The 21,072-nt window shown below is 47.9% G+C and overlaps 1 protein-coding gene across 7 annotated transcripts in view; it reads right to left on the bottom strand.

Moving 5' to 3' along the window:
• The window catches only part of ARFIP2 (ARF interacting protein 2), a 466,032-nt gene that overhangs the window by 98,311 nt on the left and 346,649 nt on the right, over positions 1-21,072 (bottom strand). For all 7 annotated transcript variants that reach the window (XM_069640486.1, XM_069640481.1, XM_069640482.1 and 4 more), the window contains 2 exons: positions 3,903-4,015; positions 1,403-1,624 (listed from right to left, as the gene is read on the bottom strand). In XM_069640486.1, the coding sequence (XP_069496587.1) occupies positions 1,403-1,624; positions 3,903-4,015 (335 nt within the window). The remainder of the gene's footprint in view (positions 1-1,402; positions 1,625-3,902; positions 4,016-21,072) is intronic.

The raw sequence follows: 21,072 nt of genomic DNA, 5'->3' as shown, positions 1-21,072 counted from the left end.
GACATATGATGCGGTCTATGAGAACAGTCTGAGTCATTATAAATGTAATTGAGACCATAGGCCTCAATCAAAACATAGCAACATCGGTTGTGATAAAAATTCAACTCTTCCAGAATAATAGTATTTTTCCATTCCCTCTGGGTAGTTGTCTAGGCAACAAAAGGGAAGGGGTCCTGACTTTTCTGGGTAGGCCTAGGGGGTGCACATTTGAAATGTCTTCCAGTGGTTTCCAGGACGCTCACGCCATATCAACAAAGCAGTGGGGTAGAGAAAAGAACCACAAGAAAGTTGCCAATATCTGGCTGAGTGGGTTATCAGGAGGAGAGATCTAATTAATCTTCAGTATTGGAGAGCGGGTCTAAGGAGAGACGAGACGACCCCTGATGGAGGAGACTTTACAGACTCTGAGCAGAGTTCATACTTGAAAACTGGAGGAGGTCAAATGATAGGAGGGATTCCCACACTTTGAACTGGGTGAGCCAGCTGTGAAGACAGGGCTCTGGACCATACGGCAAATTGTATCAACATACAACCACATGGACGACCCGGGTGGTAGGTGGAAATCTGGTACAGCCACTTCCCCTGAATAGGATTCACCAACAGCCAATGAAGGAGTCGTCCTTGAACCTATTCCATGTCCTCTTTCCATTTCCTGACTGAGTAGGGATAGAGTTAAATTTCTGAGACAGTAAGGACATGGTAGCCACATCACCCTGCTTCGGTATCAAACTGAGTGTCTTGAGGAAGCTTAGCTGCAATGTATGCAGCCCAGACGTACAAGGGTCCCAGGAGATTCAAGGCACAACTGGATACAAGCTTGGTCATCTCCATCGCAACTAGAGCCATTAAGGAGTACATCAAGACCCTTAACCTTTCTCAGAGTGGAGGTTAGGGCAGCAGGTCTTCCCTAGGGCTACTGGCAGAAGCATTGTGTGAAATGGTTTATGTCTGGTTAGGATAGCGCGCTGTAGCACTAGTACTAGGTATGTTGGGGACTTGATCAGCCTGCATTAATGCAGGACGCTAAGGAGAGGAAGAGGTTCATTCCCATTTGCCAGTGATTGAATTGCACTGCAGCACTCCTCAGTTACACAAGGTGTGTGCAACAGACAGAGGTCTCGTGAGAATCAACCACTTGCCAATAACTAAAGCCAGTGGCACGTGGAACAGATCACGCCACAGAAAAATGCAAAAAAAATGCATTTATGACAAATAAATGAAACAGGGTTAGGTAAGTGAGTAACATGGGAAACAGTTCGGGTATATGCAGTAAATCGTATGCAACAGCAGTGAAATGGCAGAGGAGCTTGGCAAGAGGGTAATTGAAGCCTGCAATGGAGCAGAGCAATGAAGAGGCAGAATTAGCCAGAGGGAAAAGGATGGTGTGGGCTCAAACTTGTACCTGTAGTTCTGGAGACTTCTGGCTCAGGTCCGAGAAGGCATCCCCGAGGGCACGCTGCGTCTGTACCATGTTATAGAAGTGGTTGGTTAATGCTCTGGCCAGCTGCAACACACTTTCATATTTACGTTTCGTGTCCCTCAGTAACTCTATTTGCGTCTCCAGCTCCAAGTCCACTGTCCGCGATCCCCGACCAAACCGCTCAGAGAACATCTGTTTTGTACACTGGGGAGACAAGGAACAAGGAGGTTAACTTCAAGAGGAACCCCGAGAGAATACTTTAGAAAGAGTGCGTCATCTACCAGGGCGAATACTCAGACCAGCACTTCTAGATGAGAGGCAACATCAGCAATGTAGGTTTATGGATATAAGTGATCTGGGAAAACTAAGACCAGCAAATGAAAGAGATCACTGCTACAAGCATGAAAGTGACAAGAGAACTGACAACCAGCAAGGTGGAGTATGTCCCGCAGAGACTCTGTCTACATAAAGGAAGTGACAAGGGAAATTAGCGACCACCGGAACAGAACAGTCCACAAAAAAAATACAAAAAGGAAGATGAGATCGGAGATTGCAATACTATTGTGAATAAGGGGGGTCTCATACACTAACTATCAGACAAGCCATGTAAACCCAAGATTAACACGTCGGGAATTCATAATGTTGACTATACTACAGATCATTCCAAGAGGACCAACTAACAGTGTATGCTCTGCGGTCTCAAATCTCATACCATCAATTCATACGCTAAAGAAGCAGGGAGTAGTCCTTTCAACAAAACGTTACATCAGCATGCACAATGCTAGAGGGACAATAAATCATCCACGAACCACTGAAAAGGAAAACATACCCACTGCCGCCAGATTCACAACCAGAACGAAATGTAAGAGAACACGGCGTAAATTACCTCCCACCAGTAGCCATACAGGTACAAGTAAAGAGCCAAACAGAACACAAGGCAAGGGAAGACCAAGTACACTTAATACGCGAGGAACGTTTCCACAATAAAACAATAAAAACGCACCCTACATCAAACCAATTCACAACCATAACACACTGTAAACAGAAACATGTCTGGGGATGCTTGTGGTCTCATGCGGAAGGGGTGTGAGCAAGCAGTATGGGTCTTGACCAAGCCGGATTTGCATATGGTCTTTTCCCTTCTGTAATGGCTTAGCAGGGTGAATAACGATGGTCTGGAAGTTTGCCCAGAGCTGTGTCCGTGGTTATGATTGATTCAAAACCTTCCAGCCATCACCTTTTATGTTTGCCCAACTTCTGTACTCACCAGATAGCAAACATTAAGATCAGCAAAACATGCAAAGGAAAAACCAAACACTAAGGGAACACAACACTTCATCTCTCGCCCAGAAAGGCCTGGCCACACCGAACAAACCAATAACCCGTACACACTGCAAGAACATGTTGCTCTCAATCTTCAACCAGTAACACCAGCAAAACATGCAAAAGGAAACACACATCTACAACAAACAAATCCATGACCAACACAAAACTTAGGAGAGCCAATGTTGTACTTTACCTTCAACCAGCATAACCACCATCGGACTAGCCAAAGGGGAAGTATACAGAAGTATACACCCAATCTAACCAAATCCACAAACGTGACCCGCCAGAAGACACACACAAAAACTGGACTTGCCTCACACCAACATTTCTGCCTCTACACTGTATGAAATTAAAACACACACCCACACTCATCACAATGCTAGTTTTTGATATACGAGTAGCAAACTAGAATAACCAAAATGTATAACATACTAACACGCAAACTACGTCACACACAAGTAATAAAGCAAAAATACAAATAAACACACTCCCAGCTAGTACCAAGCCTCCTACCATGAAGCAAAAGTAAAGGGAAGAGACTAAAAGGTATCCAAGAAAAGAGTAACACCCACCCATCAAATACTCTAAACCAGTCGCTGTGCAACTACCAACTGAGCGAGTTCCAGAAATGAATATACAATAGATCTTGTTGGCATGTGCTCCAGGTGGGAATCAGAAACCAAATACTACCAGGGTGTGTTCGTAAAGCAAAGACTTCTGAGGATATAGTTTCCAAGGCAACAAGAGGGCACTTGGTACTACGGAGTGATAATGGACTTTTAGTGATTAAGAAACTGTGTGCACGTGGCGAATGGCGGGGGTGGGTTATGCCTGGCCAGTAGCTTGCAACTGGAAATGTTACGGTGTAGTGTTACACCTGTTGCAGCTTCAGTATATACCTGGACCTCTGATTGCATCAAAGTCTTTTCTGCCTGTTGAATACTCTATTGTTCTGTTAATGTCCATAGTGTTTGATTCTCTGTGGCACTCATTTTACACCTTAAAATGCAATAGAAGTATTTAAAAACAAGCGGTTTTTTGGCAGCTGTGCAAGAGACAGGTCGGGGACCAAGAATCCAGTCTCCCTGTGAACAGATGGAGGAGGTAGCATGCAGGGTGCAAATGGGAAAAGGATGCCAACCGAGGAGGGCCTTACCTTGTATGTGTTAATGCCCCATTTTTTTACGACATCAAACTTCTCCACGGCCAGACCACGCGATAACTCTTCCGACATAGCAGCGCTATTGTGACATTGATGCATATTGGAACCTGAGGGAACAACATTCACCCACAAATAAAGAAAGACAAGACAACTTCAGACTCAAGCGAGAAACAGAACAGCATGCAGAGTGCAGGCAAAGGTGGACTGGCCTGGCCTGGCCTGGACTGGCCTTGGGGTAGACAGGTGATGCAGGGCTGACCCTTCCTCTGCCCCACTGACATCGCCTTGCTCCTTCTAAGCAGTGCAGTCCCACTCTCCATCGCTTTATGGCAGATGGTAATACCGTGTACCGTGCCAGACCCACATTTTTTGAGATGCAGAGCTATCTTGCTCAATTCCTCCCGCCATGCCCCTAACATTACACCAATGCTCGAGTTACACAACTTCTCTTCTCATAAAAGTAAGCTTGCGGGCTGGAGAATGCTGGGAGCCACCGAAACATCACCATCAGTGGCCTGTGATGCACGGAAACCCACTCTGAGCTACGGCAGGCGTTTACACGCACATCTACTCCCTCAATTTACATATGCTACTGAAGTCCCTTTCCAAAGAAATAACTAATGTGTGGAGCGCAAATGGAAGGGTTGTGCGGTCTTTTCTGGTAAGAGCAGCGTCAGCAGGCAGGCGCTAGGCAGGGGCGCTCTCTGATGGCTGCTGCAGACCCCATCTGCCACAGCATAGCAAGTGCAGGACCCTTTTCTCCACTGTCCCCTGCGAGGCCCCGCTGATCCATAACTGTCCACTCCACCCCCCTGCCAGGCCCAGGAGACAACGTCTTTCTCCCACCTTCCCACAACCCATCAGAATTGTCCCTGAACAGTAGCACTCTCTTTGTCATTGGCTGAGGATTTAAAGGACAAGCTCCTAGGTTATGGATCATTTGAACAGCCATTGTTCCCACACGCTTCTTACGTTTTAACCTTTAGGTGACTATTTCCTATCGGAGCCCAGGGAGGATAGCTCAGGGGCAATGGCTCACGTTGGAAACAAGACAACACGAAGCAACACAGGTTCGATCTGGGTGTTAAGCGCGTTATAAATACACAACTAAGACATGTTCCTGCAACAGCGCGCCTCGATGCCCCAGGCCTGTGTGAGCGCTTGAAAAATACAAATAAATAAAGTTAGCCATCAAAATGTATCGCTTCTTTAAAGACGGTTAAAATGTGTATTAAATCGCTAATTTCTACATTTGTTTTTTGTGTGGAACATCACGTTTTCCTGCCGTTATATGGCCACACTGCATGCCTGTGTTAAACACGGACTACAAGGTGACCTTATCACACAGCAACACCTTGTTGTGTTAAATGTTTAAAGTATACTGATAACACACAGTGGCCATTGTTTAGGCTCAAATTTCTTTGCACTTCGTTACTTGTATTCTTCCATCAAAGATGGGGAAAATAGAGCTACAATCATGTTACTTTAGCATAGTTCTCAATATTCTTATATATCGATCAGAGCGGTGTATTGCTACGTGTGTGCTTTCTCAAGTCATCTGTATGACAGATTCTTTGAAGCCAAACGCCACATATTTCTTCTACCTACAGCAGGGAAAATGCCAGTGCCTACATTTCAGACTGGTCCCAAATCCGGACTTCGCCACTTAAAGGAATGGACGCACCTCCCCCACCTCTCACTGTTTCTCCATCACTACACTCAGTACAAACTGCTCCAGCCCTCGAAGCAATGCATTCTAACTGTTTTCTATGGAGCATCACCTATTTATGATCGGAAAACCGTGACCCAGCCATCTGGTGGGAAGGGAACGTGACACAGAGGAATGTTAACTAGATGCTCTGGCAGCACAAACCTTAGCACACACCCATGCAGCGGACATAACCCGTCCATCCGTCCATTTAGAGCCATTACATAGAAACTGCTAATTCCACCACCCCCCCCATTCCCCTGCACCAGAAATGTGTAGAATGAGTCTTGTTTTTGTTTTTTGGCATAAAAAGGCCGCAGATTTATTTTCCACAGCATCATAAAACCACACTGCACACATTAGTGGAAATAACTCAGAAGATGCAGCGACTGCTCCATGTCCAACCATCTGCTTCCCCCTTTCTTTCCCAAAGTCCAGTAAAGGCCTAACTCTCCCAACCATTTGCGCCTGAGCCTCGCCTGCCCTTGCAGGTGTTCCTGGGTGGGGAGAGTGCCGTTTCCTTGGGGGAAGCTGAGCCCTTGTTCCCCAGACGCCCCTGCCGCTTAGGCTCCCAAGGGGCGCTGGTCTGAGAAGAGCGAAGACCCTTCCGGCTTTCTCCTAACTCATCCGGAGTCTGTCTCTTGTGCTTGGTCACCCAAACACCGCCACTCCACAGGTGGGTTACCGCCCACCATGGCTCCCCCTTTTCCCCTCTCACATTTCCAGGATTTTGGTGCATAGATTCCAGTAAAAAAGATCCATCCCCATTGGTGACAAGTGTACCCCATCCTTGAGATAATACTCTGGTGACTTCAAGTTGACCAGGCCGTGCCTGATCTGCCCATATCCTCTGCCCCTGCAGAATTTGGCCATTGCACAATTCAACTTCCGCCTGGATCTCTCCACGGCTGTGTGACTCTGCGCCTCTCCACTCTGGTCTTGATATTATCTCCGACGAGATGATTTCCGGTTCTCCTAGTTGTCCGGCCAGCTCCTTTAATGAGAACATCATTTCCCGCATTAAAGCCCCCCTGCCCAGGCTTGTCAAATCGTTACCCCCCCAGGTGTATGACCAATACGTCCTGCTTCTGCTGTTTCCCCAGCAATTTGCGCACCTGCCCCTGCAGCTGTGCCCATTTCATTCCTGGCACCCCGTGCACTCCATCCTGAACTCGCCGGCCGTCAACTCCTCCTGCTCCGCCGTCCAGCTTGCCCCTGCCCTAGACACAAATGAGTGTCCTATCACCCAGACTGCTCGCTTTCTCCTCCGTGTTGGTGCTAATGGGATGAGAAGGCAGCAGGTCAACTTTAGAGTTTTTTTCCGGTCTGATGTATCTCTTAAAACACCCAGACTTCCATCTCCCAATCTGCTTGATTTCACCTGCCCCTAGGCCTATGGCTGCGGCCAACGTGGCCCTCCCCATCCGGAATGAACGTGTCCCAAACACTCCCCTTGTCTCCCCAATTCTCTCCAATGCTAGTTCCATAACCCTTCTAAACTGGAAACAGTGCAGACCCATCCCGGTGAATGAGCAGTGGAGCCCCAACCCCCGAGGACGGTCTCCGCCCGAGAAAACCTGACATGGCCCTGACTGGACAGACTGTGCTCCCTGCGATGGGTTGGAGCGCCACTGTGGACTCTTTCCCGTCCTGATCTGTCTTTGATCTCCTTAAAAGCAAGGTCACCCACCCCTCTGGGTAGTGTACATCGCCCACCTGTAAAAAGCCTGTCCCCTTAGCCCTCTTGTTCTCTGGCACCAATGCGCTCACCCTGAATGCCCCAAAGAAAGCTAATGTGAAAGCCGCCATGAACAATGCCACTTCAAATCCATCCCGGAAAACTTCCTCCAGGCATCCTACTAGCTTGTGCAGTTTGACTATGTCAATGGGCCTTCTCTCATCTGTCCTCGGCCCGCCCTGCTTGGCCCAGCCCTTCATGGCCATTATAATGTAGTGTTCCTTGGTGGGGTCACCTTTACCTTCCAGTTTAAAATAATGGGCGATCGCGGCCAAGTGGTAGGCCTTACAAGACCTGGTTTTCCCCTCGTGCCAGCCCCAGCCCACAAAAGCCCTTCCGGCAGATCCCTCTGCTCCTCCCCCAATACCTCCTTCTGGAACACCAAGAACCGTTCCCAGTATGCTTTGTATCTACTTGCCGTGCCCGGTGCTAGGGCCGATTGAACCAGGGAACTCAGATCGCCCCAATCATGTCCCACCACTGAGTTTCGAACGGGGTCATCACCTTGTCTGCTCTGGGACAACTCCCTCGGAATCTTTCCCACTGCAAACGAGAGAGAGCATCAGCGGCCGTGTTTTTGACCCGAGGTATGTGTCATGCTCGCACCTCGATGTTGAACATCAACATGCTTTTATTGAGCTCCCTCAGTAACCCCAACACCTGTGGGTTGCTGGCTGAACCTTGATTTATGATCTGGACCACTGCCAGGTTGTCAGACCAGAGCAACACTTTCCTGTCCTTCAGCTGATCCCCCCTCCCCCCGCCACAGTTAAATGCTATCACTATGGGGAAGAGCTCAAGCAACGTGATGTCCCTGGTGATACCCTGCTGGTGCCACTCCCCTGGCCATGCCGTGCCACACTACCTGGTGCCCAGGATTGGCCCAAACCCCAGGGCCCCGGATAAATCCGTAAACAGTTTGAGCATGTCACTGCTACTCCATTCCCCTCTCCACAGTAGCACCCCGTTGAATTTGTCTAACAAATCGTCCCACATTGCCAGGTCCTCCCGTACTTCACCTCCCAGCCTGACATGTTGACCTGCATGTTGCAGCCCCACAGTTTTGAGTTCAATGCTCCTTGCAAACACTTTTCCCACCGGGATGACTTTGCCCGCAAAATTGAGGTTATCTGCCAGCGACTGGAGTTCCTTCAGGGTTGCCTTGTTCTTGCCCCTCAGACCCTTAATGGTCCCCTTCAATTTCTCAACCTTGTCTTGCGGGAGTCTGCACTCCCCTTTAACTGTGTCAATCTCAATCCCTAGGAAAGTCAGGCAGGTCACTGGACCTACTGTTTTCCTCTTGGCTAGCGGGACGCCCATCCTGCTCATCAGCCCCTGAAAAGTGCTCATAAGGGCCCCACAATCCCTGGACCCTTGCTTGCCAATGAACAGAAAATCATCTAGGTAATGAACCACAGCCCCTTCTTGACACTCCTGCTTGACCGCAAATTCCAAGAAAGTGCTGAATGCTTAAAAGTAGGCACAGGAAATGGTGCACCCCATAGGCAAACATTTATCATAGTAGTATTGGTCCTGCACCTTGAACCCAAACAAATGTTGACTTTGTTTGTGAATGGGCAACAACCGGAATACCGACTCTTTGTCGGCCTTCCCCATCAGGGCTCCCCTTCCCGCCACCCTCACAACCTCCACTGCATCCTCAAAAGATGAATAATGTACTCGGCTCAGCTCCTCGGCAATGCCGTCATTAACGGACTCCCCCTCTGGAAAAGAGAGGTGATGGATTAGTCGGTACTGACCTTCCTCCTTCTTTGGGACCAAACTCAGTGGAGACACTACCAGATTCGCCATTGGCGGACACTTTTGTTCATAACATTTATTTATTGTTGCACACAGATAAAGAGCATTTACAACCCAATACAATTGGAGATCAATAACATGAGATCAATAACACCAACATACATCGCTGACCAAATTAATCGGAATCATCGGCTACCGATTTGTCTGATAAGTATTGGCCCATATATTCTTTTGCCTGGAAGCGGGCAGTACTGAGTCTATATATAGTTCTTCTGTATCATTTGTCCAAACCATGTCTCTGTCCCATTCCGCCTTCGTTGGCGGGGTATTACTTTTCCACTTCATCAGGATCGCCCTTTTGGCTATCAACAGACTTAGGTTCAGTAGTTTCCACCACGTTGGGTTCATCTTCCCAATGGCCCCCGACAAGCATAATATTGGTGAACATTCAATGGGCTGGTCAGCCATCTCGTCTAGTGCTGCACAAATCTCTGTCCAGTAGTCTCTAAGTGTTGTGCATGCCCATAGCATATGGAATATGTCTGCATCTTCGGATTGACATCTCAGGCATGTACTTGCCACTGTAGGGTAAATGCGACTCAACTTGGCCGGGGTGTAGTGTGTTCTATGCACAATTTTGCAGTGAATCAGCTTATATCAGGCATTGCATGATTTGTGTTTCGTTAGTGAGCATATCTGTTGTGTTGCCATTGGGTGTCCTATTTGTAGACCCAAGTCTCGTTCCCACTTGCCTCTGGCGTTATGTCATTCTGGAGGGTGAGTTTAAATAATGGTTTTATACAGGGTAGATGCTGAAATATTTCCTTTTTCGGCAGTGAACATATATCCCAGGCCTAAATTGATCGGCGTTTCCATTGGGAAAGTGGGCCATATACTAGGAATAGACGATCTAATGCTCATATATTGCATCTTGTGTCTGGGCGCTTCCCCTGTCGTGTTTTTAGGGTTTTCCCAAGTAACAAAGTGTTTGTCCACAAACAGTTGGCCCCATTGGACGATACCTCTGGTCCCCCATTGTGCGGCCATCTCCCCCTCTAGAGTTACTGGTATATTGGGATCTCCCCAGATTGGCATGCTTGGGTGATATAGCCTTTCCTTGCCATAGATGGCCGTTATTCTGGCCCAAGCAGTAGTCGTAACCCGGGTGGGATCAATGGAGTTATAGTGTTTAGGGTGTGGTTTTGTCATCTGATGGGGCAGTTTAGCGGGTTTAGATAGGTGTCATTCCATCTGTGTTTCCTTGGGGTTAAGGAAGTCTGTGGCCCACTGGGCGGCGTAATATGGTTGTGCGGACAAGTAATAGAGTTCAAAGTCAGGTGCCACTAGGCCTCCCTGTATATACGAATCAGTGAGTTTCCGCCAACCCAATCTGGGATGCCCCCCCACACGAAGTTGGTGCATGCACTCTTCATTCTGGCAAAGAGTGCTTGACCTGGCCACACCGGGACTGTGCTGAACAAATATAAGAGTTTTGGGAGGATGATCATTTTAATAAGGGCAATTCTACCCATCAGTGAAATAGGTAGGGCTCCCACCGGGTCAGTTTGCCATTGGCGGACACTTGAATGGACCGGCCACTCAGCAGAACTTAACCTCCTTTTCTACTTTGAATGCCACCACTTCTGGCATCCTCAGTGCTGAGCATAAATTAAGCACCTCCTTGCCCTTCTTAACCTCTGTGCATGGGATTTTGAAACCCCACCTAAAACCTTCCCACAGCAATTTAGCATCACCTGTGTTGTGATAAATATGTAACATGTGAGTCATGGCTTGGAGTTTGACTGGTGTTGATAGACCGTTTTTAATCACATTTTTACACATCTGAGGGCGTGCTGCCTGTAACATGTTGCATTTCACCTCATTCCCTCTTGACCTTATCCTTAGCTTTGGGGCTGCTCCTACGCCTCCCCTCACTTGCTGAGGAGCGTGATCCCCGGTACCTCTGCCCCGATAGTGACTGAAGTGGCAGGTTTTCCCGAAGGGGCAACCCCTTTCAGCGTTAACCCACCAGCAATCTGCTTGCTCCCCCTGGTAGCTGGCTCTGCTGTTCCAGGAGGAGTACCCGCGAAAGGACGCCCTCCCCCGCCGGGTATATCCTCCCCTGCCCCTCCAAACCTGGGGCTTCTTACCTTGGGTTTTCTCTCCCCCTCCCCTGGGGGAACCATTTTGTCTAAGAAACCCCCAACATCCATCTCATCCCAAGACAATGCTGGCCACACCTTCATTTTCAACCTGAAACCCCGATCATAGTTCAACCATCCTTCCCCCCATGCCTCAAATACAATTTGTGTGTATATTGTTCATAAGCATTCATTGCTAATGCATCCTGCAGATATTTTACTAACATTATTGACATATATACTTTGAAAGCCTTCAACCAGTTATGAATGGATGCCTCCATCTTGGGTTTCTCCCTGTCCCTCTTTTCTTTCTCTTTTTCTGATAGTTCCTTTATGCCTTCTCCCAGAGGTTCCATCCCCACAAAATCCAGGATTTCAATAAATTCCTTTCTCCACACCGTCTCCTTGATAGCCCCTGGTATGTGCCATGCTAGAGATCTTACAGACACCCTGACCGGGGCAAAACCTGGCATTGGTCTCCCATACCTTGTCATATTGGGCCACCACATTCCCTCTTGCCCACCACTGCCATTGTTGCATGAGAGTGTTCCTGGCCCTGTTACCCCTTGCCCCACCATGCTGGGGCTTGAGCTGCCCCTGTCATTGCCGTCCCCTCTTGGGTCATTGCATTACTGGTCATGGAGTTTGCATTGGCCACTGTTGTGGCCTGCTGTCCCTGTGGAAAATGCACCACCCCCCAGGAAATGCAGTGCTGGGATAGTTCCCTGCCCATTGGCTTACCCCCCCCAGACACCCCGGTGCTTTGCGGATTACCTGCCTGGAGGACCCCTGCACCCAGCCCCCCCGGTCCCAGAGACACCCTTCTCTGTTGTACTACTGCCGCCTCACTTGCAATTTGGTTGAAAGCATTCACATTTCCACTCAATAGTTCCCCATTGCCATAACTTTTACTGCTTCCAAGGATGTGGGCCCTTCTTCAGTCACCGCCACCGGTCAGGTTGCAGGCGTGCTGGGTGGACCCTGGTTCCTTGGTGCCTCCACAGGTGTAGGTGCCGGTACGGCTACAACCTCCTGTGTCTTCCCCTTGCCTCTCGCCCCAGTTGGCCTGGGTTTCTTGACGTTTTTGGCCTGATCCTTGCTCGCCTTGGCCTTCCGTGTCATGGTTCTTTCTTTTTGTTGTTGGCTCTTCTTCCTCCTTGACCTGTCCCCCTTCGTACAGGGGTAGGAAGGGGTCTGCAGCTGGCAAGTCTGCATTTCACCAAGTATTCTTAGGAAATGCATGCAATTGTTTAATAAAAGTTACAAAACTGGCCATTGACAAGCATTGCGAACGCATTTTGTGTTGAGCATGCTGTCGACACGTCGCTCAGTTGTTGTTTGTGATTTCCATTATTGAATATCCTTTTCACCTGTGCACGGTTCATCGATCCTCTGTCTCCTAGGTTGGCCACACGACCACATTATTTGTGGCCTGCCCATATAGGATGGTGTGCACGCCTTCATGTTGTAACCAGAGTATAGGGAGGGAGAAACTGCAGCAAGACAGAACGCCTCCAAATGCCAAGTCCATGTCACCGAAAAATAGCTGTTGTCTGGAAAATTTGACATGCTGTAATCATGTTTCAGAAGATCCCACACAGCGATGTACCCGTCTTCACAAAGACTTCAGGGCACCACGTCCTGCTCCTCCATACGCTGAAAATACTGACGCATGAGCTAAGGGAGGGACTGTTCCTCTTCGGGTCCCCGCTAATTGCGTTACATTTACTCAAACCTTGCTGGACGTGCACCAGCTCCAGTGACGGCCAATAATCGGTGTTGCTTTACTAACCGATATGGAATGTTAAAAGTTATACAGAGCTTTGCAGGGGGGGGGGCTGATACAATTGATAAGCTATGAAAAAGTGGCAATCTACAATTCATTACTTCAGTGACAGACTGAGTAGTGCTATGTTGGAATTTTGAGTGTCTTCCTATTTGTGAATTTTAAAGTATACTTGTTCAGGTCCATGTCCAAAGCTACCAGAGGCACTGTTAAGTAACTCATCAAAATGTCCGACTTTGATCTAAAAAAAGAGCCAGACTAGCATGTTGGCGGTGCACTTGTGCAGAATTCGAAATTGAGATTCGATGACCAGGAGTGAACACCAGCTCATGGGTGCCGGGCATCACCTTGTAGACAGGAGCTACCGCAAGGCAACCAGGAGTTACCAGAGATGCTCCTTTAACTTTTTGTCCATTTTGTATTAAACATTGTTTAAATGTGCATTAGATGTGGTCTAATTCTTCTTTAATAACATTCTCAAATACTGAAAGTTAATGTGACATCTTCATGTTTGGAAGGCACCAGTTGGCCCTGGTAGCTGGTGGTTTCAAGCTAGCCAGGCTCTCCTAGGCTATTAGCAAGAGCAAAATAGCTCCCAGCTATGTTGCAGATACCTGTGGGGTTGCAGCGCTATAGATATTATCTACGGCTCTAATAAAAAAAAAATGAACAGTTTATTTCGTCTCATTTGATGGTACCGTCTTGTGGCACACTGTGCATAGAATTGGCAGATTCAAAGTCAACTTGGAACAAATGAGCGTCAGCCAAGAGTTCTTCAGGACTATATCGGCTTTAAGAATCTAGAAGTCATCAAAAGAGCATACATTTTATAACAAGATATTATTTTTGAGTGAATATGAATGTCTCAATTATGATAATTGTATGTATTGTGACACGAATGTAAACAATTCGTCCCTTCTTCTCAGGAGGAAGCCACTCCCTGAGAGGCTAGGGAGTTGAGCCCGCTAAGCAAGACCCTCCCCTGGGGGGTCAGTGGAAGCAGGACCACACACTGGGAAGGAGGACAAGGACTCCCCTTTCTACAGGAAGTGCCTTTGAAGAATACTCCGTCTACATATTTGGGAACAGAACACACTGATGTTACTTCTATTTTGTATCCAACAAATCCAGACTCTGCTTTTATATCATTTGCTCAAGGAAACGTTGGAATCCCCTTGAACTCAGCAACTGACGAAAAGCAATGTGCCCCTTTGATGTATGGCCACGACAATAAAGGGACAAGAAACCTTGAGTGGAGGAGGAAGAATCCCAAGCAGAGGCGAGCCTCTGACGTACAGATGTCCTGGAGGGGCAGAGCCACGCTACACCGCGGAGTGAACGGTAGCTTGGAGAGATGCAGATATCGGAAGGCTGGTGCAGAGAAAGGCAATACAGCCTAGAAAGAGATGGGGACAGAAGGACAGTCTTAGCCGGTGGCGTGACCACGCTGAAGCTGCGGTGGGTCAGGGACCTGCAAACCTATGCCGAAGCCAGGATAGTACAGAGGAAGAAATCCTCCACTTGGAACGCAAGGACCACAGAGACAGGCTGAGTCGGGCAGAAGCAGAGAATCAGACGCTTACGTGCCAGCGACGCCATGCCGCTGGAGCAGACCCAAAGGCAGAGAAGTTACCAGGGTTGCCCAGGGAGGCGGGAGAAACTGACCAGGAGGGTTACAGGAGCCCTAGAAAACCAGAGAATTAAATACTGGCACAAAGCACAGACACAACCACAGAGGTTAAAGAAACTCGAAAGCCAGAGGGGCCTGGAGAGCCCTAGAGAAACCAGTAAGATTTGCCAATCCAAAACTGACAAGGAGGGTTACAGAGCCTTAGAAACTAGATTGTTGAATATTGGCAAAGAGCACAGTTATCGCCACAACGGTTCAGAAAACATGAAGCCTGAGGGGCCTGGAGAACCCTTGTGGAATCAGTGACATTTGTCAAACCATAAGGAGAAGGGAACTGGGTGGGTTCAATCAATATGTTCAAAATACAAACCGATGGAGATTAACTGGTCAAGGTGGTGAATAAGGAATAAGCAAAGCATTCCTCCATGTAAAGAAATTGACACATTTGATTAACCTAGAGACTTGCCAAGGTGGTGGAAAAGGAATAATGGAAACATTCCTCCACTTAAACTTGCAACTCTTCTCAAAGAGGCTAACAAGAGAGCGGAAAACATTTATTTTCTGAACAATTTGTATGTGAATTGGGAGCAACCTCTTGAGAGAGATCCAAAGGACAATGAGCCGGACAAAGCCTGAGCTGAGAGGCTATCGCTTTGGCTTATATTTATGTTTTTTTCCACATTGGTAGGACCAGGTAGCGATTAGGTTTGGACGGAGGACTACATTTGATTTGGACAACATACGAGAACCCTTCGCTTAGTTTTTTAGGTAGGGAAAATCCCTACTAGAAGCAGGGAATAGATAGGCATTTTCTTTTTAGTTTAATAAACACCCTTGGAATTGTCAACCTTGAGTCAGACTCATTAATCCGGTCTGCCACAATTGCTATTTAAAATGGGTGGATTGTGTGGTCCAACAACCGTGCATAGACCGAGGGCACCAATCTATGGAAAAGCCACTAAAAGCACCCACAAAGAAGCTAGCGATTGAATATGAGAAATCCTGTGTGATCTGAAATTAAGGAACTGAATTACATGAAATTGAGAAGGGTAACCAAATCAGAAGAGCTGGGAAGTGTCCCAAGTAACTGTGTGGTTTTGGAGGTAAGGGACCCCCTCTCCATTGCGAACTATTTTGTACTTGTGGAAGGGATACCAATAACAAACCAAGAGCTGGAAGAAGCTCTGAATTTTTATTTGAACACAAATTTATTTTGAAGCCGACATCCCTACACATTGTATACAATTAGATGTGAGGGCAAGTATAGGTTTTTGACATAGACAGCTGCTTTGGACTTCCTGACAGACTATCCTTAGTGTCACAAACACACCATTGCTTGTTTGCATGTATACAGGTGCACGTACACACACACGTACGTACACACACACGTACGTACACACACACGTACGCACACACGTACGTACACACACACACACACACACACACACACACACACACACACACACACACACACACACCCCCCCCCCCCCCCCCCCCCCTGATGCAGCCCCCTTGCCATTAGGCGAGGCTTCACCATTCTGTGCAATGTAAGAAACCTGAGGGTGTTCTCACACCTGCTCCCCTTGGATTCTCTGCTCAAGGGGCCAGAAAAAGGCCATCACTTTTGGATCCTGACCCTGGCGCCAGAGAAGCATGGGAGGTTCACCTGGGTAGAGAGTCCCAGAGGATTGGGAATGAGATCCTCTCAGGCCAGACACAGTATTCCACATTTTCCCATTCAGGAAGAGTCTCCTGTCCCAGGAGCAATTATAGGATATTGTTCCCCACGTCCCATTGATCATGATCAAGAAAAGGACAGGAGACATCAACACTCCAGAAGTAGTAGAAGGAGAAAAAGGATTAAGTATGGGGTGCCCTTGGGCGTGACATGGTATCCCCCTTTTCCTGTTAGTGACCAACTGTGATGCTGGAAATGCATCGGAGGGACAGGGCCTCCGTATCCTTGTCCTTCACTGCTTTTTATCGTGTGTTCTGTCATGTTTTCCGCACAGGAGTTCATGTGGGACTCCTGCCGGTGCAGCTCTCTTTCTTTTGGTTTGGTGAACGGACCCGTGGGATACCCTTATGGCACCCATGGGTGGGGGTACAACCCTGTGCCCCTAGTGTATGTTTGTGGGCACCTGTGGGTGGCCCGCAGAGCAGGGTATGGGCTGGTGGCAGCTCCATGCTGAATGTGACAGGTGCGCGGCATATCCTCCATTTTGGGATACCCCGGCCCTGCCATTGGGATCCATTGATTCCTGATGGAAAACAAGATGGCCCCTGTGGTCTCTTGCTTTCTATTCCCCAATACCTTGTTTTCCCAAAGTCCTGGGAAGCCCTGACTCTGTCCCTTCCCCCTGACTGGCTGTTGGGTGGAAATGCCATATATGGCGTTGTTGTGAAGGCCCGGTCAGACTAGCTGGAGCCTTCCCGGTGATGTATGTTGTGGGTACCTCCTGTGGGTGGGACCTGGGTGAATAGAGTGTGTGACGAATATGCATTCTGTGTTGTGGGTGTCTAGTATCTGGTGGTTGACACAATGACTGAGACAACCCTGCCCGAAACCGGTATGAATGCAGCTTGGAGTGTTGAATGGCTTGGTACTTGTCCCAATACACATAACTTGTTGTGAGTGTCTGGAGAGAAGTGAATGGCCTGAATACCTCGTGTGCCTGATTGGCTGCCTGCCTGCATGAATGTCCATAGTCGTGATTGGATGCTTGAGTGGGACCCAGCGGAATGAATGGGACCCAGCGGAATGAATGGGAGATCAACAGTATATCTGGGAACCTCTCACTGCTAGAAATCGTCGTCAGAAGCTGAAGTCCACTACGACGAGTAACTGGAGTAACTGACGCTTGACCTTGAAACCCCCGCTGGACGAGAAGGAGTGCTGTGGCTCTCCCTCGCAATCTGAAGGCTGCTGTGTTTCCAAGGACTGACCCAGAGAGGACCTGGTAAGGCGCCCTCTTCCCGAGCTACGAGGGACCATCGTGCACAGCTGATCTTTGCCAACGCACCCTGGTAGACAGACCTTCGACAGGCTGCCGATCCGATACAGGGACTGCTGCGGAACTCCAAGGAGAAGCACCCGGACTGTTGTCCGCCACTGTCGACGACCGCCGTCGCCGACCGGAGCCGCCGTGCTCCCGTTTGCCTAAGAACTTTAATTGATCATCAGACGCTCTCGTCTGCATCGTCATCCGCTTGTCTCCCGCTGGAGAAGGCCTGACCGTCGACGCGCCGAGGAGCATCCACCCCTGGGTTTCCCGCCACCTAAAGACCGCAGAGACGCCGACGACTTGACGCCCTTGCTGGGCCACAGTTCTTCATCATCTCTTTGCGGTCCAGAACTATCGTCGCCGAGGTGCCCTGCAAGCCTCTTCCTTGCAGGACGCCAACGCTCTGTCGTCGACGAGCACCGCTAGGAACGAAGCTGCCACTTCCCTGCCGTAGTTCACCCTGTTCACCGTCGGACGTTCCACAACCCGTGACTCCTGCCTTAAAGGGAGGGCACTCAAGAAGGGCCGTCGATTCCCCGACACCGAACGCCAAGTTCCCCCGACACCTCTCGAAGATCTGTGGCTCCCGCCTGAAAGGGAGGCACTCAAGAAGGATTGGTCGGCACATCGTCGGAGAACTCTACTCCACCAGGTACATTGGGGGGGTAAAACCTTAATAGTAAGAAGTAAGACTATCGAACATTATATGGACTGGGCTTTTGCTATGTATCTTTATTTACAGGTTGCCCAGGTGGGGGGATCTGCACTCAGAACTGCGCCTAGCGGTAGGGTCAGTGTTCTGCCTATTGTTCCAACCATCTTACGTTCCTGCCTATCTCTATTGCTGGTTTCCTCGTTATTAATCTGTGTGACATTTTAACCGTACAGTTGATGCACTTTAATGAGATTCGATAACACTAGTGGTACCACTTTAGAATTGTATATATTTATCATTATTGACTTCCAAGTACAAAGTGTGTTATTGTGATCGTGTACATACCTTTGAATATTAATTATATAAAGACTGTGTTTTCAGTAATACAGTGTGTGGACATTCCTTTGTGAGGGTTCGGGGACTACACTGTACTTACGAACCAGCCTGCATCACCTCCTGAGAAGCTAGGTCTTGATTGCTCGACCACGTAGCAATAATAGGGAATCTTGGCTGGGGTCCTCTGTGCCTCTCCTCTACCATATAGAAAGCAGAAGTACAGACACCCCTACCAGTCTTTACACCAACCCAACCCTTCTCCCATCTTTATGGGCTACTATAAGACTGTATCCCTAATTTCACCCAATTTGACACTTGCCAGTACTGAGACGAAGAAGAGGCAACTAGAAACAATGAAGACCACACTCACTCACCACTCTGGTACTGGGACGAGGAAGATGCCTGCTAGGAACTGTAAAATGTCAGGCATGTCTCGTTAATCGTGGGCAGGCCGGGCTGATTGGATATCCACACATGCAGCCTGTCAAGGGGCTGCAGGTGTATAAAAGGAGGCCAGCCCACAAGTATGAGAGACAACGGGGAAGTCTATACGTGGAGAAGAGGCAGGAACAGCAGCAGGAAGGCCGGTGCAAGTGTGACATGTGAGCTGGTGCTCTGTGCAGCAAGCCGAATGTTAAGAAGGGACCCGTGTGGAGAGGCGGTCTCTTTGATGTTCGTTCAAGATGCTTGTTCCCCTGTGCGGAGACGTGGACATAGGGGTACCTTAAGGGCAGGTGTGAGACCCAGGCATGAGGCGCAGAAGGCTGCACGATCCGGACTGTTGTAAAGCCTCTGAATGCGACCAGTGAATTTCTATCCAGTGGGAAACCCGGTGCGCAAGTGTTAAACTGAATTTTTTTTATCAGAGTGGTCGCGAGTTTGAGGAAACATTTTCGAAGGTCTCCGATTCCATCCATTGTTTAATACTGAATAACCAAGAATACTTTGTATTGGATTGTTCGCGTGTGGGTGAACACATGTTGTCGAAAGCCTCTGAAGGTTATACTTTACTATTGAAGTGAATTAAAGGAATACTACACCACGGGTTGAACAAAAGGTATTCTCAATAAAAGCCATATACTTTTTTTTTTTTTTTTTTTAAATCGAACTGGGGAAAAATCTTGCAACCTGTGCCAATTGAAGACTACACAGAGTGCAATCTTCATTTCTTGAATACCGAACTTAGTGAAAACCTCACAATAGAGCTGCACTGTTACCTACTAAGAATAGAAGTAAAACAGAACTTGCATTTCAACCAAAACCACTAGATGCTGTATCTTAAAAATTAATGATACTTTACCTACAAGTGAAATCAATTTCATTGTATCCTAAAGTGAAAGGTACTTTAATTATTGAAACAAAGCTTGGAGATTATCTTAATACAGTCACAATTTCGGCACACAAAGAAGGCACAAGAGTGACAACCAACTTTAAAGAAACAAAGGATTTGTTGTGTGTTGCAATTAAGTCTTGAGGAAAGGAGCCCTGAGCCTTGAACTCTTTATTGACCTCACGAGAGGTAACTGAGACTTATACTTGAGGAAGGGATATGAAAGAAAGTTGAGAGCTGGAAGAGGCTCACAACTTTATGTTGGACACTGTTTCTTTTGGTTGCTGACATCCCTACACACTTGGTGAGGGCAGGATAGGTTTTGGACACCAGACATATTCTTCAGTTGAACTCTTTGACTCAGACGTTCTTTAGTTTTATTTAGGTAGGGACATCACACCTTAACATAGGGCACGTTAGGCCTTTTTCCATCATTTAAGGTAATGTAAATATTGAATCTGTTGTCTGTGTCTTGCTTCATGATGCCTTCACAGCACTCACCTTATAACTGTTGAGCGTGTTCGACACTTTAATCTGCACATTGCACTTTCTGTAACTAGAGCCTAGAAGCCTATGGGCTTTGTGGACTGAAATAAATAAAATATCTAATATTTGTCGTAACTACGATGTGCAGAGTGCACGACTTAAACTTGTCCCAAAAACGTTTCCCAAGAAGTTTAAACACACTGGGGGCTGCTCTAGTATTCCAAAGGCCAGTTACAGCCTCTGTGTACGGGGAGTCTAGAAGTCAGCAGGTCACTGTTTCGAATACCAGCGTGGCTGACGCAGCCTTTCATCCTTTTTCAGTGAGAACAAACTTCTATGGTGTAACACATTTCACATGCTGTGTTTGCACTCTGCAGCAGTTCCTCACTAACACAGACTTGCTACTGGGTTTATCCGAGTTCTAAGAATTCCCACACAGAAGGGCTGCACTCAGCAGCAAGTCTGCATTGATGAGAAATAGCTGCAGAGTTCAAGCATTGCTAAAGCTGTGGTTCTATGCAGGCTGAGGGAGTTAGGAGTGGGCCACAGCACATCAAGCAATGTGTTTTCTTTAAGGAAGAGGGTGGT

The sequence above is a fragment of the Ambystoma mexicanum genome, chromosome 7q (assembly GCF_040938575.1).
Source record: "Ambystoma mexicanum isolate Mex_15411 chromosome 7q, UKY_AmexF1_1, whole genome shotgun sequence".
Taxonomy (NCBI): domain Eukaryota; kingdom Metazoa; phylum Chordata; class Amphibia; order Caudata; family Ambystomatidae; genus Ambystoma; species Ambystoma mexicanum.
The sequence above is the reverse complement of the archived record's forward strand: the minus strand, read 5'-3'. Positions and strand labels throughout refer to the sequence as shown.